The sequence below is a fragment of the Oncorhynchus clarkii genome, chromosome 6 (assembly GCF_045791955.1).
Source record: "Oncorhynchus clarkii lewisi isolate Uvic-CL-2024 chromosome 6, UVic_Ocla_1.0, whole genome shotgun sequence".
Lineage (NCBI taxonomy): Eukaryota > Metazoa > Chordata > Actinopteri > Salmoniformes > Salmonidae > Oncorhynchus > Oncorhynchus clarkii.
In genome coordinates, this window is record NC_092152.1 from 52,586,622 (window position 1) to 52,602,414 (window position 15,793).

At 43.1% G+C, this 15,793-nt stretch overlaps 1 protein-coding gene across 1 annotated transcript in view; it reads right to left on the reverse strand.

Moving 5' to 3' along the window:
- The window catches only part of LOC139412124 (sodium- and chloride-dependent glycine transporter 2-like), a 61,725-nt gene that overhangs the window by 8,646 nt on the left and 37,286 nt on the right, over positions 1 to 15,793 (reverse strand). The window contains exons 11-13 of the mRNA XM_071158933.1: positions 12,763 to 12,894; positions 10,041 to 10,140; positions 7,828 to 7,928 (exon numbers count right to left, since the gene is read on the reverse strand). Of these exons, the coding sequence (XP_071015034.1) occupies positions 7,828 to 7,928; positions 10,041 to 10,140; positions 12,763 to 12,894 (333 nt within the window). The remainder of the gene's footprint in view (positions 1 to 7,827; positions 7,929 to 10,040; positions 10,141 to 12,762; positions 12,895 to 15,793) is intronic.

Sequence of the window (15,793 nt, forward strand, 5' to 3'; positions counted from 1 at the left end):
CCGCCAACCCTGATGTCCTAACCATGTCTGATTCATGGCTTAGGAAGGCCACCAAAAATCCTGAAATTTCCATCCCTAACTAAAACATCTTCCGACAAGATAGAACTGTCAAAGGGGGCGGAGTTGCAATTTACTGCAGAGATAGCCTGCAGAGTTCTGTCATACTATCCAGGTCTGTGCCCAAACAATTTGAGCTTCTACTTTTAAAAATCCACCTTTCCAGAAACAAGTCTTTCACCGTTACCACTTGTTATAGATCCCCTTCAGCCCCCAGCTGTGCCCTGGACATGACCTAAACTGGGACATGATTAACACCCCGGCCGTCTTACAATCTAAGCTAGATGCCCTCAATCTCACACAAATGATCAAGGAACCTACCAGGTACAACCCTAAATCCGTAACCATGGGCACCCTCTTAGATATCATCCTGACCAACTTGCCCTCTAAATACAACTCTGCTCTCTTCACCAGGATCTCAGCGATCACTGCCTCATTGCATGTGTGCGTAATGGGTCCGCGGTCAAACGACCACCCCTCATCACTGTCAAACGCTCCCTAAAACACTTCAGTGAGCAGGTCTATCGAATCAACCTGGCCCAGGTATTCTGGATATTGACCAAAATCCCGTCAGTAGAGGATGCCTGGTTGTGTTTTAAAAGGAAATTCCTCGCATTCTTAAATAAGCATGCCCCATTCCAAAAATGTAGAACTAAGAACAGATATAGCCCATGGTTCACCACAGACTGCCCTTGACCAGCACAAAAACATTCTGTGGCGTTCTGCATTAGCAGACTTTCAGGGAAGTCAGGAACCAATATACTCAGTTAGTAAGGAAAGCTAAGGCTAGCTTTTTCAACCAGAAATGTGCATCCTGTAGCACTAATTACAAAAGGTTATGCGACACTAATGTCCATGGAGAATAAGAGCACCTCCTCCCAGATGCCCACTGCACTGAGGCTAGGAAACACTGCCACCACCGATAAATCTACGATAATCGATTATATCAATAATCACTTTTCTATGGCTGGCCATGCTTATCACCTGGATACCCCTACCCCGACAAACAGCTCAGCACCCCCTGCAGCTACTTGCCCAAGATCCCCCCCCACCCCCAAATACAGACAGCTGATGTTCTGAAAGAGCTGCAAAATCTGGATCTCTACAAATCAGCAGGGCTAGACAATCTGGACCCTCTCTTTCTAAAACTATCAGCCGAAATTGTAGCAACCCCTATTACTAGTCTGTTCATTCTCTTTCGTATCGTCTGAGATCCCCAAAGGGGAAAGCTGCCGCGGTCATCCCTTTCTTTAAAGGGGGAGACACTCTAGACCCAAACTGTTATAGACCTATGTCCATCCTGCCCTGCCTCTCTAAAATCTTTGACAGCCAAGTTAACAAACAGATCACTGACCGTTTCCGAGCTGGTTATGGGTGCACCTCATCCACGCTCAAGGTCCTAAACGACTTCATAACCACCATCGATAAAAGACAGTACTGTGCAGCTGTCTTCATCGACCTGGCCAAGGCTTTTGGCTCTGTCAATCACTGCATTCTTAATGGCAGACTCAATAGCCTTGGTTTCTTAAACGACTGCCTCGACTGGTTCACCAACTACTTCTCAGATAGAGTTCAGTGTGTCAAATCAGAGGGCCTGTTGTCCGGCCATCTGTCAGTCTCTATGGGGGTGCCACGGGGTTCAATTCTCGGGCCGACTCTTTCTCTGTATATATCAATGATGTTGTTCTTGCTGCTGGTGATTCTCTAATCCACCTCTACGCAGACGACCCAATTTTGTATACATCTGGCCCTTCTTTGGACACTGTGTTAACAAACCTCCAAACAAGCTTCAATGCCATACAATACTCCTTCCGTGGCCTCCAACTGCTTTTAAATGCTATTAAAATTAAGTGCATGCCCGTCAAATGATTGCTGACTGCACCCACCCGCCCGACAAGCTTCACTACTCTGGACGGTTCCGACTTATAATATGTGGACAACTACAAATCCCTAGGTGTCTGGTTAGGCTGTAAACTCTCCTTCCAGACTCACATTAAGCTTCTCCAATCCAAAATTAAATCTAGAATTGGCATCCTATTTCACAACAAAGCCTCCTTCATTCATGCTGCCCAACATACCCTCGTAAAACTGACTATCCTACCAATCCTTGACTTCGGCGATGTCATTTACAAAATAGCCTCCAACACTACTCAGCAAACTGGATGTAGTCTATCACAGTGCCATCCGTTTTGTCACCAAAGCCCCATATACTACCCACCACTGCGACCTGTATGCTCTCGTTGGCTGGCCCTCGCTACATATTCGTCACCAAACCCACAGGTCGTCTATAAACATTTGCTAGGTAAAGCCCCACCTTATCTCAGCTCACTGGTCACCATAGCAACAAACACCCATAGCACGCAATCCAGCAGGCATATGTTACTGGTCATCCCCAAAGCCAACACTTCCTTTGGCCATCTTTCCTTCCAGTTTTCTGCTGCCAATGACTGGAACGAATTGCAAAAATCACTGAAGCTTGAGTCTTATATCTCCCTCTCTAACTTTAAGCATCAGCTGTCAGAGCAGCTTACTGATCACTGTACCTTTACACAGCCAATCTGTAAATAGCACACCCAACTACCTCATTCCCATATTGTTATTTATCCTTTTGCTCTTTTGCACCCCAGTATCTCTACTTGCACATCATCATCTGCACATCCATCACCTCAGTGTTAATGCTAAATTGTAATTATTTCACATCTATGGCCTATTTATTGCATTACCTCCCTACTCTTCTACATTTGCACACACTGTACATAGATTTTTCTATTGTGTTATTGACTGTACGTTTGTTTATGTGTAACTCTGTGTTGTTGTTTTGTTGCCCTGCCTTTCTTTATCTTGGCCAGGTCGCAGTTGTAAATGAGAACTGGTTCTCAACTGGCCTACCTGGCTAAATAAAGGTTAAATAAAAATAAATACATTTTAAAAAGATTGAACTCTTTGGCTTGAATGCCAAGCGTCACATCTGGAGGAAACCTGGAACCGTTGTAAGGACTTCTAGAAGAGGTGGGTGGAGGAGTCAGGCGCAGAGAGCAGGGTAGCGGATAAGTGGAGATATATTTATTCCCAAAACAACAGAGTGTCGGTCAACGCCACACACACGGGCGATAAAGGACCCAGTCCAAAACCAACAGGACGAAACGGTTCGGGAAAATAAAATCCACAAAATAACACACACCAAATACAGAAAAACAAGCCCGCACAAAAGCCGGCGGGCCTATTAGGTTTAAATAGCCCAAAACCAAAACATAAACAAGAAACAGGTGCAACTAATCAGACAACACTAAATGAAACAGAAAAGGGGATCGGTAGCAGCTAGTAGGCCGGCGACGACGAACGCCGCCCGAACAGGAAGAGGCACCATCTTCGGCAGGATTTGTGACAACCATCCCTACAGTGAAGCATGGTGGTAACAGCATCATGCTGTGGAGATGTTTTTCAGCGGCAGGGACTGGGAGACTAATCCGGATCGAGGGAAAGATGAACAGAGCAAAGTACAAAAAGATCCTTGATGAAAACCTGCTCCAAAGCGATCAGGACCTCAGACTGCAGCGAAGGTTCACCTTCCAACAGGACAACGACCCTAAGCACACAGCCAAGACAACGCAGGAGTGGCTTCAGGACAAGTCTCTGAATGTCCTTGAGTGGCCCAGACTTAATGATGGTGTTGGAGTCGTGCCTCGCCATGTGGTCATGAGTGAACAGGGAATACAGGAGGGGACTAAGCACAAACCCTGAGGGGCCCACGTGTTGAGGATCAGCGTGGCGGATGTGTTGTTACCTACCCTTACCAGCTGGGGGCCACCCGTCAGGAAGTCCAGGATCCAGTTGCAGAAGGAGGTTTTTAGTCCTTAGCTTATTGACGAGCTTTGAGGGCACTATAGGTGTTGAACGCTGAGCTGTAGTCAACGAATAGCATTCTCACGTAGGTGTTCCTTTTGTCCAGGTGGGAAAGGCAGTGTGGAGTGCAATATAGATTGCATCATCTGTTGATCTGTTAGCGCGGTATGCAAATTGAAGTGGGCCTAGGGTTTCTGGGATAATGGTGTTGATGTGAGCCATGACCAGCCTTTCAAAGCACTCCATGGCTACAGATGTGAGTGCTATGGGTCGGTAGTCATTTAGGAAGGTTGCCTTAGTGTTCTTAGGCACAGGGACTATGGTGGTCTGCTTAAAACATGTTGGTATTACAGACTCGGACAGGGAGAGGTTGAAAATGTCAGGGAAGACATTTGCCAGTTGCTCAGCGCATGCTCACAGTACACGTCCTGGTAATCCGTCTGGCCATGCGGCCTTGTGAACTAACCTGTCTCACGACGGTCTAATCCCAGCTCACATTCCCTATTAGTGGGTGAACAATCCAACGCTTGGTGAATTCTGCTTCACAATGATAGGAAGAGTCGACATCGAAGGATCAAAAAGTGACGTCGCTATGAACGCTTGACCTGTTTAACTTCTTGATTCTACTTGAGACGCATATGTCTCAACTAGGCATCTGGAAATGCAAATGCGCTACGCTAAATGCTAAATGTACTCGTTAAAACTCAAACCTTGATCAAAATTCACAAGCAGGGTATTGAATTAAAGCTACACTCGTTGTGAACCTAGCCAACAAGTCAGATTTTTAAAATGCTTTTCGGCGAAAGCATGAGAAGCTATTATCTGATAGCATGCAACACCCCAAAATGCCTGAATGCGATGTAAACAAAGATATAGCTTAGCCGGCGCAACACAAAACGCAGAAATAAAATATAAAACATTCATTACCTTTGACGAGCTTCTTTCTTGGCACTCCTATATGCCCCATAAACATCACTATTGGGTCTTTTTTTCGTTTAAATCGGTCCATATATACCCAAAATAGCTTTCTATGGAAGCTGTGTCATTCAGAAAAAAACATTGTTTTTAAACGCTGCGTCATTTTTTAAAATTAAAAAAGTCGACGATAAACTTTCACAAAACACTTCGAAATCCTTTTGTAATCCAACTTTAGGTATTAGTAAACGTTTATAATCTATCAAAATGATTACAGGGCGATGTATATTCAATAGCTCCTCGTCTGCAAATCAATGGCTGCCAATGTCCACATTGAAAAGATCCTGGTGGAGACCGGAAGAAACGGAATCCAGATAGTTGGATTTTCCAACAAAAAATTCCATTGAAAATGACGACAATGGCGACATCGTGTGGAATTTGTATGAATTGCATGAAGGTCGATATTAAATTTTCTCCCCTTTTAACAACCAATGAAAGTGACTTATGGAAATTATTTTTAGCTTTCAGAGAGCAGTTTTTCTTGCGTTTTTCAATGAAACACACGATCTGTTATAGTCACAGCCGTGATTTAACCAGTTTTAGAAACTTCAGAGTGTTTTCTATCCACACATACTAATCATATGCATATACTATATTCCTGGCATGAGTAGCAGGACGCTGAAAAGTTGCGCGATTTTTAACAGAATGTTCGAAAAAGGAAGGGGTAGACTTAATTAAAGGTCTTACTCATATCGGCTGCAGAGAGCGAATCAATCGCATTGATTCATCCCTCTAATACAATCGAATCTCTTCAAACTAAAAGGTATCGTTCGTGCATTTAGATACGTAACGAATCACCTTAAAAGGCGAGGATGCCCATCCCTAGATATTATTCAATTCAAAGTAGTTTCTTCAAACTACAGGAGATGGAGGCGGTATATTATATATTGTTTTCTTGGTGTTAGATCGTTATTTTTGTGTTGCGTTAGAGTCATTTATTTAAATTTGCCTTGCTAACTTCAATGGCAAGTAGCTAGCTAGCTACCAGAGTGCAGTTTTCTCTGCTGGAATTGCTAATGACATGTAGTGATGTAGTGATTTTTTTGTCGACAAATCAGATTCAAGTTCTGCATATTCAAACTGCGCAACACAACGAGAAGGTAAGAAAAAACAGGGATGTTCTCAATTAGCTTATCGATAGTACTGCATTTTTGGGCATGCAAGAGTTGGCTTTTACTTATGGGCACGATGAGAGTGAAAGTTCCGGTAAAAAGGGCAACTACAGGGAGTTTGCAGAGGTAATTGCACATTACGGTGCTTTATTTGCTGAGCATATGGAAGTTTCTACTGTCTTCTCTGGGATGTCAAAATAAATTCTGAATGAGCTTCCATCGCATCATCCATTAAAAGTGAGATTACAACTCACGCTCAAGTGTGCTTTCCACTTTCCTCTGGTATTTATTTAGCAAATGTGATAGCACATCTTAACTCCCGATAGACGCAAGCAAAAACTCTTTACATATAGCCTAAGCTACACCTAAACATTTGTGATTTGACATGCTGTATGGGATGAAAAACTAGACCATTTTTAAGTAGGCTAATAAAAAAAGCAAGTGCATACAGCCTATGCTCCTTGTCCATCTGGTCAGGGTAAACAAATTGGTAATGTTATGTTATAGTCCATTTTTTGTGTCAGGAGAAAATGTGAATGTGATCAATTTTGGTTTATAGTCCAACGGGCTCGCTAGGGTGCCGAGACCTTTTCAATACAACAGTATTAACTATAATTAATTAATTAGCACAATAGCGATGACACAGACTGTGAGTACATTTTTAATTGGGCCTACATGATACAAACAAGCATAAAGCAAGCTCAGCCCTGTGAGTTCTATTGTCCATCAGCTGTCTCTGTGTAGAGGAAACCCCATCGTTTAGTCTAGTCTAAAAATAATTCATATGAACAAGTGCAAGGTTCCTGCAGTTTGACAGGGTTTTAATCCTCCCCAGGGCCAGGAGTTTTTACAGTTTTTCAAAACCTTAACAGTGATTCATCACTGTCTTACCCTATAGGGTCAGGAGATTTACCTGGTTAGGTCACCAGCTAAGGAAAAACTCCGGCCCCCAGTTTTTTTTGGCCTCATTCAATCTCTGCTGTGATCCTATCCCAACACTGTGTAAGTAGACCTCATGTTTGGATAAATACCATAGTAGACCAGCAACTAACACAATTGTATTATTACACATATACTGTACATCAATAATTGAACTGCTTGCTGAAATGTGTTGTGTTATTGTTTATTTCTTCCCTGTCGAATCCTGTCCTGCCCTCAGTGGAAGAGTTGAGCTCTTCTCCAATATGCATACATGATCAGCCTGTTCTGTACTGAAGTCTCTGAACACTTCAACCTCTGTCCTGCACTGAAGTCAAGCCTCTGAACATCTCAACTCATGCCTAATACCCTCATTCAATCACTGCTGTGATCCCTTCCCAACACTGTGTAAGTAGTCCTCATTTCCATTCCCCATAATATTTTACTGTAAATGTTTTTATTAAACATTTTAGGTTTAATATTTTAACATTTTAGGTTAAAATAATTTGTCTTTGACAATTTTTCAAACCCGCTTTGTCATCTCCCTTCCTCCTACACTTTTCAAGTCACCAGCCTCCATTGCATCTGTTATGTCACAGTTATGACAACATTATGTAGGCTATATGAGTGCTGCATTTCAAATAGCACAAACAACCTGTGTTATAACGGTGAAAAGTGAGGAAAACAATTTCCGTTTCAGTCGGGGAAAGCAATTTTTGCTTTCTTCCCTTTCTTGGTAAACACTCGCTGCTGCAAATCGATGTTGGCCCCTAAATTTGAAAAGGCTGCAATGAAAGGGGAAACACATTGTGTGTGTGTGTGTGTGTGCGCATGCATCTGTGTCTCTATGTGAGTGAGTGTGCATGCTAGCGTGCCTGTGAATATCTAAACCCCATTCCGTATAGTTCAGACACACACGTACAGTCAGAATGGTAGGAGTCACAAAGGCCCAGCAGATTCTCCAGAAGCGGTTTGGTTGGAAGCCAATCATCATTTCAATGTCCTCGCAGAACCTCTGCAGGCCTAGGAAGAGGGGAATAAAGACAGAAAGAGGGAGAGTCAGTCAAATCGACTGCTCAGGTGAGGGGAGTAGAGACAACCTGACAGAAAAAAACATCCATCCAAAATGGAACCCTATTCCATATCTGTATACGCTTCTGGTCAAAAGTAATGCACTATGTAGGGAATAGGGTATCATTTGGGACGCACACAGAGAGTGAACCAGATTCAACCAGAGCTACAGACAAGAGAGCTCCACACTGGCCCCCTACAAGGCACATCCATTCCCAGGGAGAACCCAGGGCATTTATTATCCTTCAAAAAAATGTGGCTTGACGATTGTCACAATTGTTGTCAGCGTATTGACCGACAAATTTAGCAAGAGATGAGTCACAAGCCACACAATAATTTGACTGGAACCACCTCTGCTGATGCTGTGACGATTTGGAGTACAGTATGTTCCATATACTCACAGGTCTACTTCAGACCTGGAAAAGAAAAAAACGCCTGTTTAGGCAAGCTGCTGGCTAGCGGAGTAGAGCACTTGAAAAAGAAAAGGAGAGCCGCACACTCTAGGAGCTCAGATGCAATAATTGAATAACCTAATAAACAACGTTTCAACAGACAAGCTGTCTTCATCAGGGTATAATGACAAACACTGCGGGTCACTAGTTTTTAAAGTGTCAGAGAACACACACAGGTGTCTGTAATCATGGTCGGGTGTGGCCTGTTATCAATGGTTAATTCTCAGATATGAGAAGAACATACAAAAGCATGAACGGATAGCATACAATAATAGATACAATTTGGCTGCATAGGCCTACAAAAGAAAATCACAATAATCACAAAAAATGGCTTCAGATCAAAGTCTACGTTGAGACCGAAGCGAGAAAGGGTCTTTAATTAAAGATCCTGGCAGCCTCTCACTTGAACAATAAATTGTTGATGTCACCCCCTCTCCTAGGGAGGGTGACATGTTCGATGCCGATATAATGTAGTGACGAAATCGAGTAGTTCGCTTCCAAACAGTGGGCCACAACTGGGTAAGTCGTGTTTTTGCACCTAATGGTGCTACGATGCTCCGAGATTCGTACTTTTAATTCACGCTTTGCTTCACCCACATAATTTTTACCACAGGGACAAATTATAAGATAAATAACTGCCTTAGTGGAGCATGTGGTAACACCTTTGATTGGGATCGGTTTCCCTGTTTGGGGGTGTTTGAAGGATCTACATTTGTAAGTGCCATTGTATTGAGCGCAGCCATTACACTTGTAGTTTCCATCCGGTAGAGGTGCAAATAGATGTTGTACAGGGATATTTTGGGGTGGTAAATCAGAGTTTACCAATTGACCTGATCATTGGTCCATTAGAATGGTAACACAGACATCTAGTGGTCAGAATGAGAAGTGCTCAAGCCCCCTGTCAGAGAGGGATAAAGTTGTTTTTGATAAAAACACTGTATATTTTCAACACAAAAAAAAACAGATCAAGACCTACTCATTATCTTGTTTTTTCATATACCATGTAACCAAAAAACAGGTAACAGATCTGTGAGACTAGAGAGGTGTTCATTTGCAGGTAAATACATTAAAACTTTAATTGTTTAACACCTCCTTGATTTGATTTGAAAACAGCCACCATGGTTTAACAACCTAAGCACCACAGACTAGAGGTCCTGTTTCATACTGTACTTTTGCTTTCTGTGTTTATGTTGTTTAGCCAAGACAATGTTGAATGACTATGAGGCTTTTCTGATTCTGACTTGATAAAGTGAGATAAGAGTAGGATGAATTTGCCCCTCGAGACAATGATCTGAATGCAGTTTTGCATTCTTTTTCATAATGTTTATAATAATATCAATAATTGTATATGCCATTTACCAGATGCTTTTATCCAAAGCGGCTTAGTCATTAGTGCATACATTTTTCATATGGGTGGCCCCAGCAGGAATCAAACCCACAGCACTTGGCGTTGCAAGCGCCATGCTATACCGACTGAGCCACACAGGACCACAGTTAGGATTTAGGGAGGGTAAGCTGATCCTAGATCTGCGCCGAAGAGCAACTTCGGAGCTATCAGAGAGTATAGTCAGGTAAACAAAAGGTCAAAAGTAACTTTTATTCTACTACTCACCATAGAAGTAGGAGATTCCGATCAGCTCACAGATGGCAATGATTACCAGAGAGTAAGAGGCAGCGTATGTGTCCACCAACTGGAGCATGTACATCCCATTCTGTTAAACACACAGGAACGCAAAAATCGTACACACACACACACACACCACGTAAACCAGTGATGCATAGCCAGTGTCATCACTGGCTTACATCTGAAATGCCACCCTATTCACTACGAAATGGCACCCAGCTAAAAAAAAGTAGTGCACTATATAGGGAATAGGGTGCTATTTGGGACGAATATTTCAGTAAACTCTTGTCGTGATGTGTGTTTTGTCCTATATTTTTATTTTTAATCCCAGCCCCATCCACGTAGGAGGCCTTTTGGTAGGCCACATTGTAAATAAGAATTTGTTCTTGCTTAGTTAAATAAAGGTTAAATAAATCAAATAAAAATGCAATGTGTGTGTGTGTGTCTGTGTGTGTGTGTGTGTGTGTGTGTGTGTGTGTGTGTGTGTGTGTGTGTGTGTGTGTGTGTGTGTGTGTGTGTGTGTGTGTGTGTGTGTGTGTGTGTGTGTGTGTGGCTGCACATACAGTGCCTAATGAAAGTCTACACACCCCTTGCAGTTTTCACCTTCAACTGCCCTAAAATTAAATTAGATGTTTTTTCCAACTTATTTAGCTACACAACCTGTTCCACATTTTCTATAATTCTCACAATTATAGACAATCTTCTCAATTAATAAAAATAAAATATAAACATGTCTTGATTGAGTATGTCTTCACACACCCTTGGTGGTATCAGCTTTGGCAGCAATAACAACTGTGAATAATTTTGAATAAGATTGCACCAACTCTTAGGGCAACATATATCAGAAATCTCAGAATTGCTCAAAATCAATACATTTGGTTGGGAATCATTGATGGACAGCAATATTCAAACTTTGTTGCCAAAGGTGCTTCCACCAAGTATTAACTCTGGGGTGTGAAGACATACGCGATCAATACATCTTCGTTTTATGCGTGCGTGTGCCCGCATACGTGAATGCTCGTTTGTGTGTGTGCTAGCATGTACAGTGGGGAGAACAAGTATTTGATACACTGCCGATTTTGCAGGTTTTCCCACTTACAAAGCATGTAGAGGTCTGTAATTTTAATCATATCACACTTCAACTGTGAGAGACGGAATCTAAAACAAAAATTCAGAAAATCACATTGTATGATTTTTAAGTAATTAATTAGCATTTTACTGCATGACATAAGTATTTGATACATCAGAAAAGCAGAACTTAATATTGGTACAGAAACCTTTGTTTGCAATTACAGAGATCATACATTTCCTGTAGTTCTTGACCTGGTTTGCACACACTGCAGCAGGGATTGTGGCCCACTCTTCCATACAGACCTTCTCCAGATCCTTCAGGTTTTGGGGCTGTCGCTGGGCAATACGGACTTTCAGCTCCCTCCAAAGATTTTCTATTGGGTTCAGGTCTGGAGACTGGCTAGGCCACTCCAGGACCTTGAGATGCTTCTTATGGAGCCACTCCTTAGTTGCCCTGGCTGTGTGTTTCGGGTCGTTGTCATGCTGGAAGACCCAGCCACGACCCATCTTCAATGCTCTTACTGAGGGAAGGAGGTTGTTGGCCAAGATCTCGCAATACATGGCCCCATCCATCCTCCCCTCAATACGTTGCAGTTGTCCTGTCCCCTTTGCAGAAAAGCATCCCCAAAGAATGATGTTTCCACCTCCATGCTTCAGGGTTGGGATGGTGTTCTTGAGGTTGTACTCATCCTTCTTCCTCCAAACACGGCGAGTGGAGTTTAGACCAAAAAGCTATATTTTTGTCTCATCAGACCACATGACCTTCTCCCATGCCTCTGGATCATCCAGATGGTCATTGGCAAACTTCAGACGAGCCTGAACATGCGTTGGCTTGAGCAGTGGGACCTTGCATGCGCTGCAGGATTTTAATCCATGACGGCTTAGTGTGTTACTAATGGTTTTCTTTGAGACTGTGGTCCCAGCTCTCTTCAGGTCATTAACCAGGTCCTGCCGTGTAGTTCTGGGCTGATCCCTCACCTTCCTCATGACCATTGATGCCCCACGAGGTGAGATCTTGCATGGAGCCCCAGACCGAGTGTGATTGACCGTCATCTTGAACTTCTTCCATTTTCTAATAATTGCGCCAACAGTTGTTGCCTTCTCACCAAGCTGCTTGCCTATTGTCCTGTAGCCCATCCCAGCCTTGTGCAGGTCTACAATTGTATCCCTGATGTCTTTACACCCTCTCTGGTCTTGGCCATTGTGGAGAGGTTGGAGTCTGTCTGATTGAGTGTGTGGACAGGTGTCTTTTATACAGGTAACAAGTTCAAACAGGTGCAGTTAATGCAGGTAATGAGTGGAGAACAGGAGGGCTTCTTAAAAAAAACTAACAGGTCTGTGAGAGCCGGAATTCTTACTGGTTGGTAGGTGATCAAATACTTATGTCATGCAATAAAATGCTAATTAATTACTTAAAAATCATACAATGTGATTTTCTGGATTTTTGTTTTAGATTCTCTCACAGTTGAAGTGTACCTATGACAAAAATTACAGAACTCTACATGTTTTGTAAGTAGGAAAACCTGCTAAATCGGCAGTGTATCAAATACTTTTTCTCCCCACTGTATATGTGTGTGTAATTCCCGCATGTCTGCGTTTGTGTGTGTGAGTGTTTGTTTGTGTGCGTGGTGCTCTGTACCTCTGTGACCATAGGGAATCCCAGGAAGAAGAAACAGGCACAACAGATGAGTGTGAACAGAGGCTTGTTCTTTCTCAGGTACTGGGGGAACTCATCTGACACCGACGTCACTATGGTCTCAATGGTGGCAAACTGTGACAAAGGAGAAGAGTGAGGCAAGAGAGGAGAGGAGAGAGGAAAGAGGGAACAGAGGAGAGATAAGAGAAAAGAGGGGAGACAGCAGCAAGAGGGAGGACAGGAGAGGAAAGAAAAAAAGGGAGAGGGCAGAGGGGAGATAGGGGAAAGACAAATGTGAGAGAGGGCCGATAAGAGAGGAAAGTCAAGGAAGAGAGGCGAGACAACAGTGGAAGTCAATGACAGTGAGGGTGAGAGAGTCATTACAATCACACAGGAGATACAGTATCTGTGGACAAAGGGAGCCGAGAGAGGAGAAAGATAACAGAGATTGAGAAATAACACCTGTTTAAAAGAGACACCAATGAGACAAGAGTGGGAGCAGAAGAAAGTGACAAGAGGGGCCAAGAGGCCAGAGGACAAGTGCAGAAAAAAGAAAGGATGAATACACAGATCAAGCAGAGAGAGAGAGAGAGAGAGAGAGAGCACGTGTGAGAGAGAGAGAGAGAGCACGTGTGAGAGAGAGAGAGAGAGAGAGAGAGAGAGCACGTGTGAGAGAGAGAGAGAGCACGTGTGAGAGAGAATTTGAGAGAGAGTGAGAGCACGTGTGAGAGAGAATTTGAGAGAGAGAGAGAGAGATTGAGAGAGAGAATTTGAGAGAGAGAGAGAGATTGAGAGAGAGAGAGAGAGATTGAGAGAGAGAGAGAGAGAGAGAGAGAGAGAGAGAGAGAGAGAGAGAGAGAGAGAGAGAGAGAGAGAGAATGAGAGAGAGAGAGAGAGAGAGAGAGAGAGAGAGAGAGAGAGAGAATGAGAGAGAGAGAGAGAGAGAGAGAGAGAGAAGCCCAATGGGACTGAGCTATCTGCCACTTCACTGCTTCTCGACATCCTCATGAGCACCCCCCCAAAATTCTCATCAATACAGTATCCCCAGCCACTTACCGCCAAGCGCTGACACACACGCACGTACACACACACACCATTGACGTCACTAGAGCCCCGAACGATTTTGCATCAGCCCGGAGTCTTTTGCCCCGCTGGGATGGTGTAAAACAAACTAGGCGACACTGCATTACACACCGCAATGAATACTCCAATCATGAGCCCTGCCCTGGCCTGCCCTGACTTTTTAGTACTGCTAAAACCAGCAATTATGTGTACAGTGGCACTTTAGGAGGCGGAGTAATGTGGTTTTCCAAAGTAATTTTTGATTAGTCCAAAGAAATCGCTTGGGCGACTGTTCATTCTCTGAGGGAGCACAAATATGAGAAGGGGAACTGGAAGTAAACTTTGTTAGCTTGCTACTTGTCACGCCCTGACCTTAGAGATCCTTTTTATGTCTCTATTTGGTTTGGTCAGGGTGTGATTTGGGGTGGGTATTCTGTGTTCTATTATTTGTATTTCTATGTTTTGGCCGGGTAGGGTTCTCAATCAGGGACAGCTGTCTATCGTTGTCTCTGATTGAAAACCATACTTAGGTAGCCCTTTTCCCACCTGTCGTTGTGGGAAGTTGACTTCGTTTATGGCACGTAGCCTTTAGCTTCACGGTTTGTTTTTGTAGTGTTTATTGTTTTGTTCAGCGTCTTTTCTAAAATAAAGGAATATGTACACTCACCACGCTGCACCTTGGTCCTCTTCCTTCAACAGCCGTGACACTACTACTATAGCACATTTTGTTAGCCCAAGACTATGCTATTCAGAGTTATTGACCTCACAGTAAGCCAGATTCGAGTAACTTACATTTCAACATGTAGACTCAAAAGCTGCACTGACCGATAACGTCAAGCTACTTAACTAATGTTTGGGACTACCCAGTCTAGCTAGTAGTACTGCTAACATTAGCTACCTAGCACATTTTACGAGCAAAGTTTTGATTACAGTACAGTAGCTAACAGGACACTGAATCCAACAGCTGGAGCTCTGTACACCACCTGACAATTACTGTCCAAATATGCAAAATAATGCTAATAAAGCTAGCTAACTTAAGGGAAACACGACGTTAGCTCAATTAGCTACTGTAGCTATCTGCTGAAAAAACAAAGCTGGATAGCTGAGTATTTTTTTTCCTCCAATTTATAGAAGATGGACATACAGAATTTCTTCTTCAGAAAGAGGGCGAGAGATGTAGCTCAGCAAACACAGATGGTTGTGGTATTTGCAGGAGTAAGTTAATTTATTTTCTGTGTGTGTGTGTGTAATTATAATACAATTATTTCGAATCAACTTTAGCAACATACAGTGGGGAGAACAAGTTTTTGATACACTGCCGATTTTGCAGGTTTTCCGACTTACAAAGCATGTAGAGGTCTGTAATTTTTATCATAGGTACACTTCAACTGTGAGAGACGGAATCTAAAATAAAAATCCAGAAAATCACATTGTGTGATTTTTAAGTAATTAATTTGCATTTTATTGCATGACATAAGTATTTGATCACCTACCAACCAGTAAGAATTCCGGCTCTCACAGACTCGTTTCCTGTATAAAAGACGCCTGTCCACACACTCAATCAAACAGACTCCAACCTCTCCACAATGGCCAAGACCAGAGAGGGTGTAAGGACATCAGGGAAACAATTGTAGACCTGCACAAGGCTGGGATGGGCTACAGGACAATAGGCAAGCAGCTTGGTGAGAAGGCAACAACTGTTGGCGCAATTATTAGAAAATGGAAGAAGTTCAAGATGACGGTCAATCACACTCGGTCTGGGGCTCCATGCAAGATCTCACCTCGTGGGGCATCAATGATCATGAGGAAGGTGAGGGATCAGCCCAGAACTACACGGCAGGACCTGATCAATGACCTGAAGAGAGCTGGGACCACAGTCTCAAAGAAAATCATTAGTAACACACTACGCCGTCATGGATTAAAATCCTGCAGCGCACGCAAGGTCCCCCTGCTCAAGCCAGCGCATGTCCAG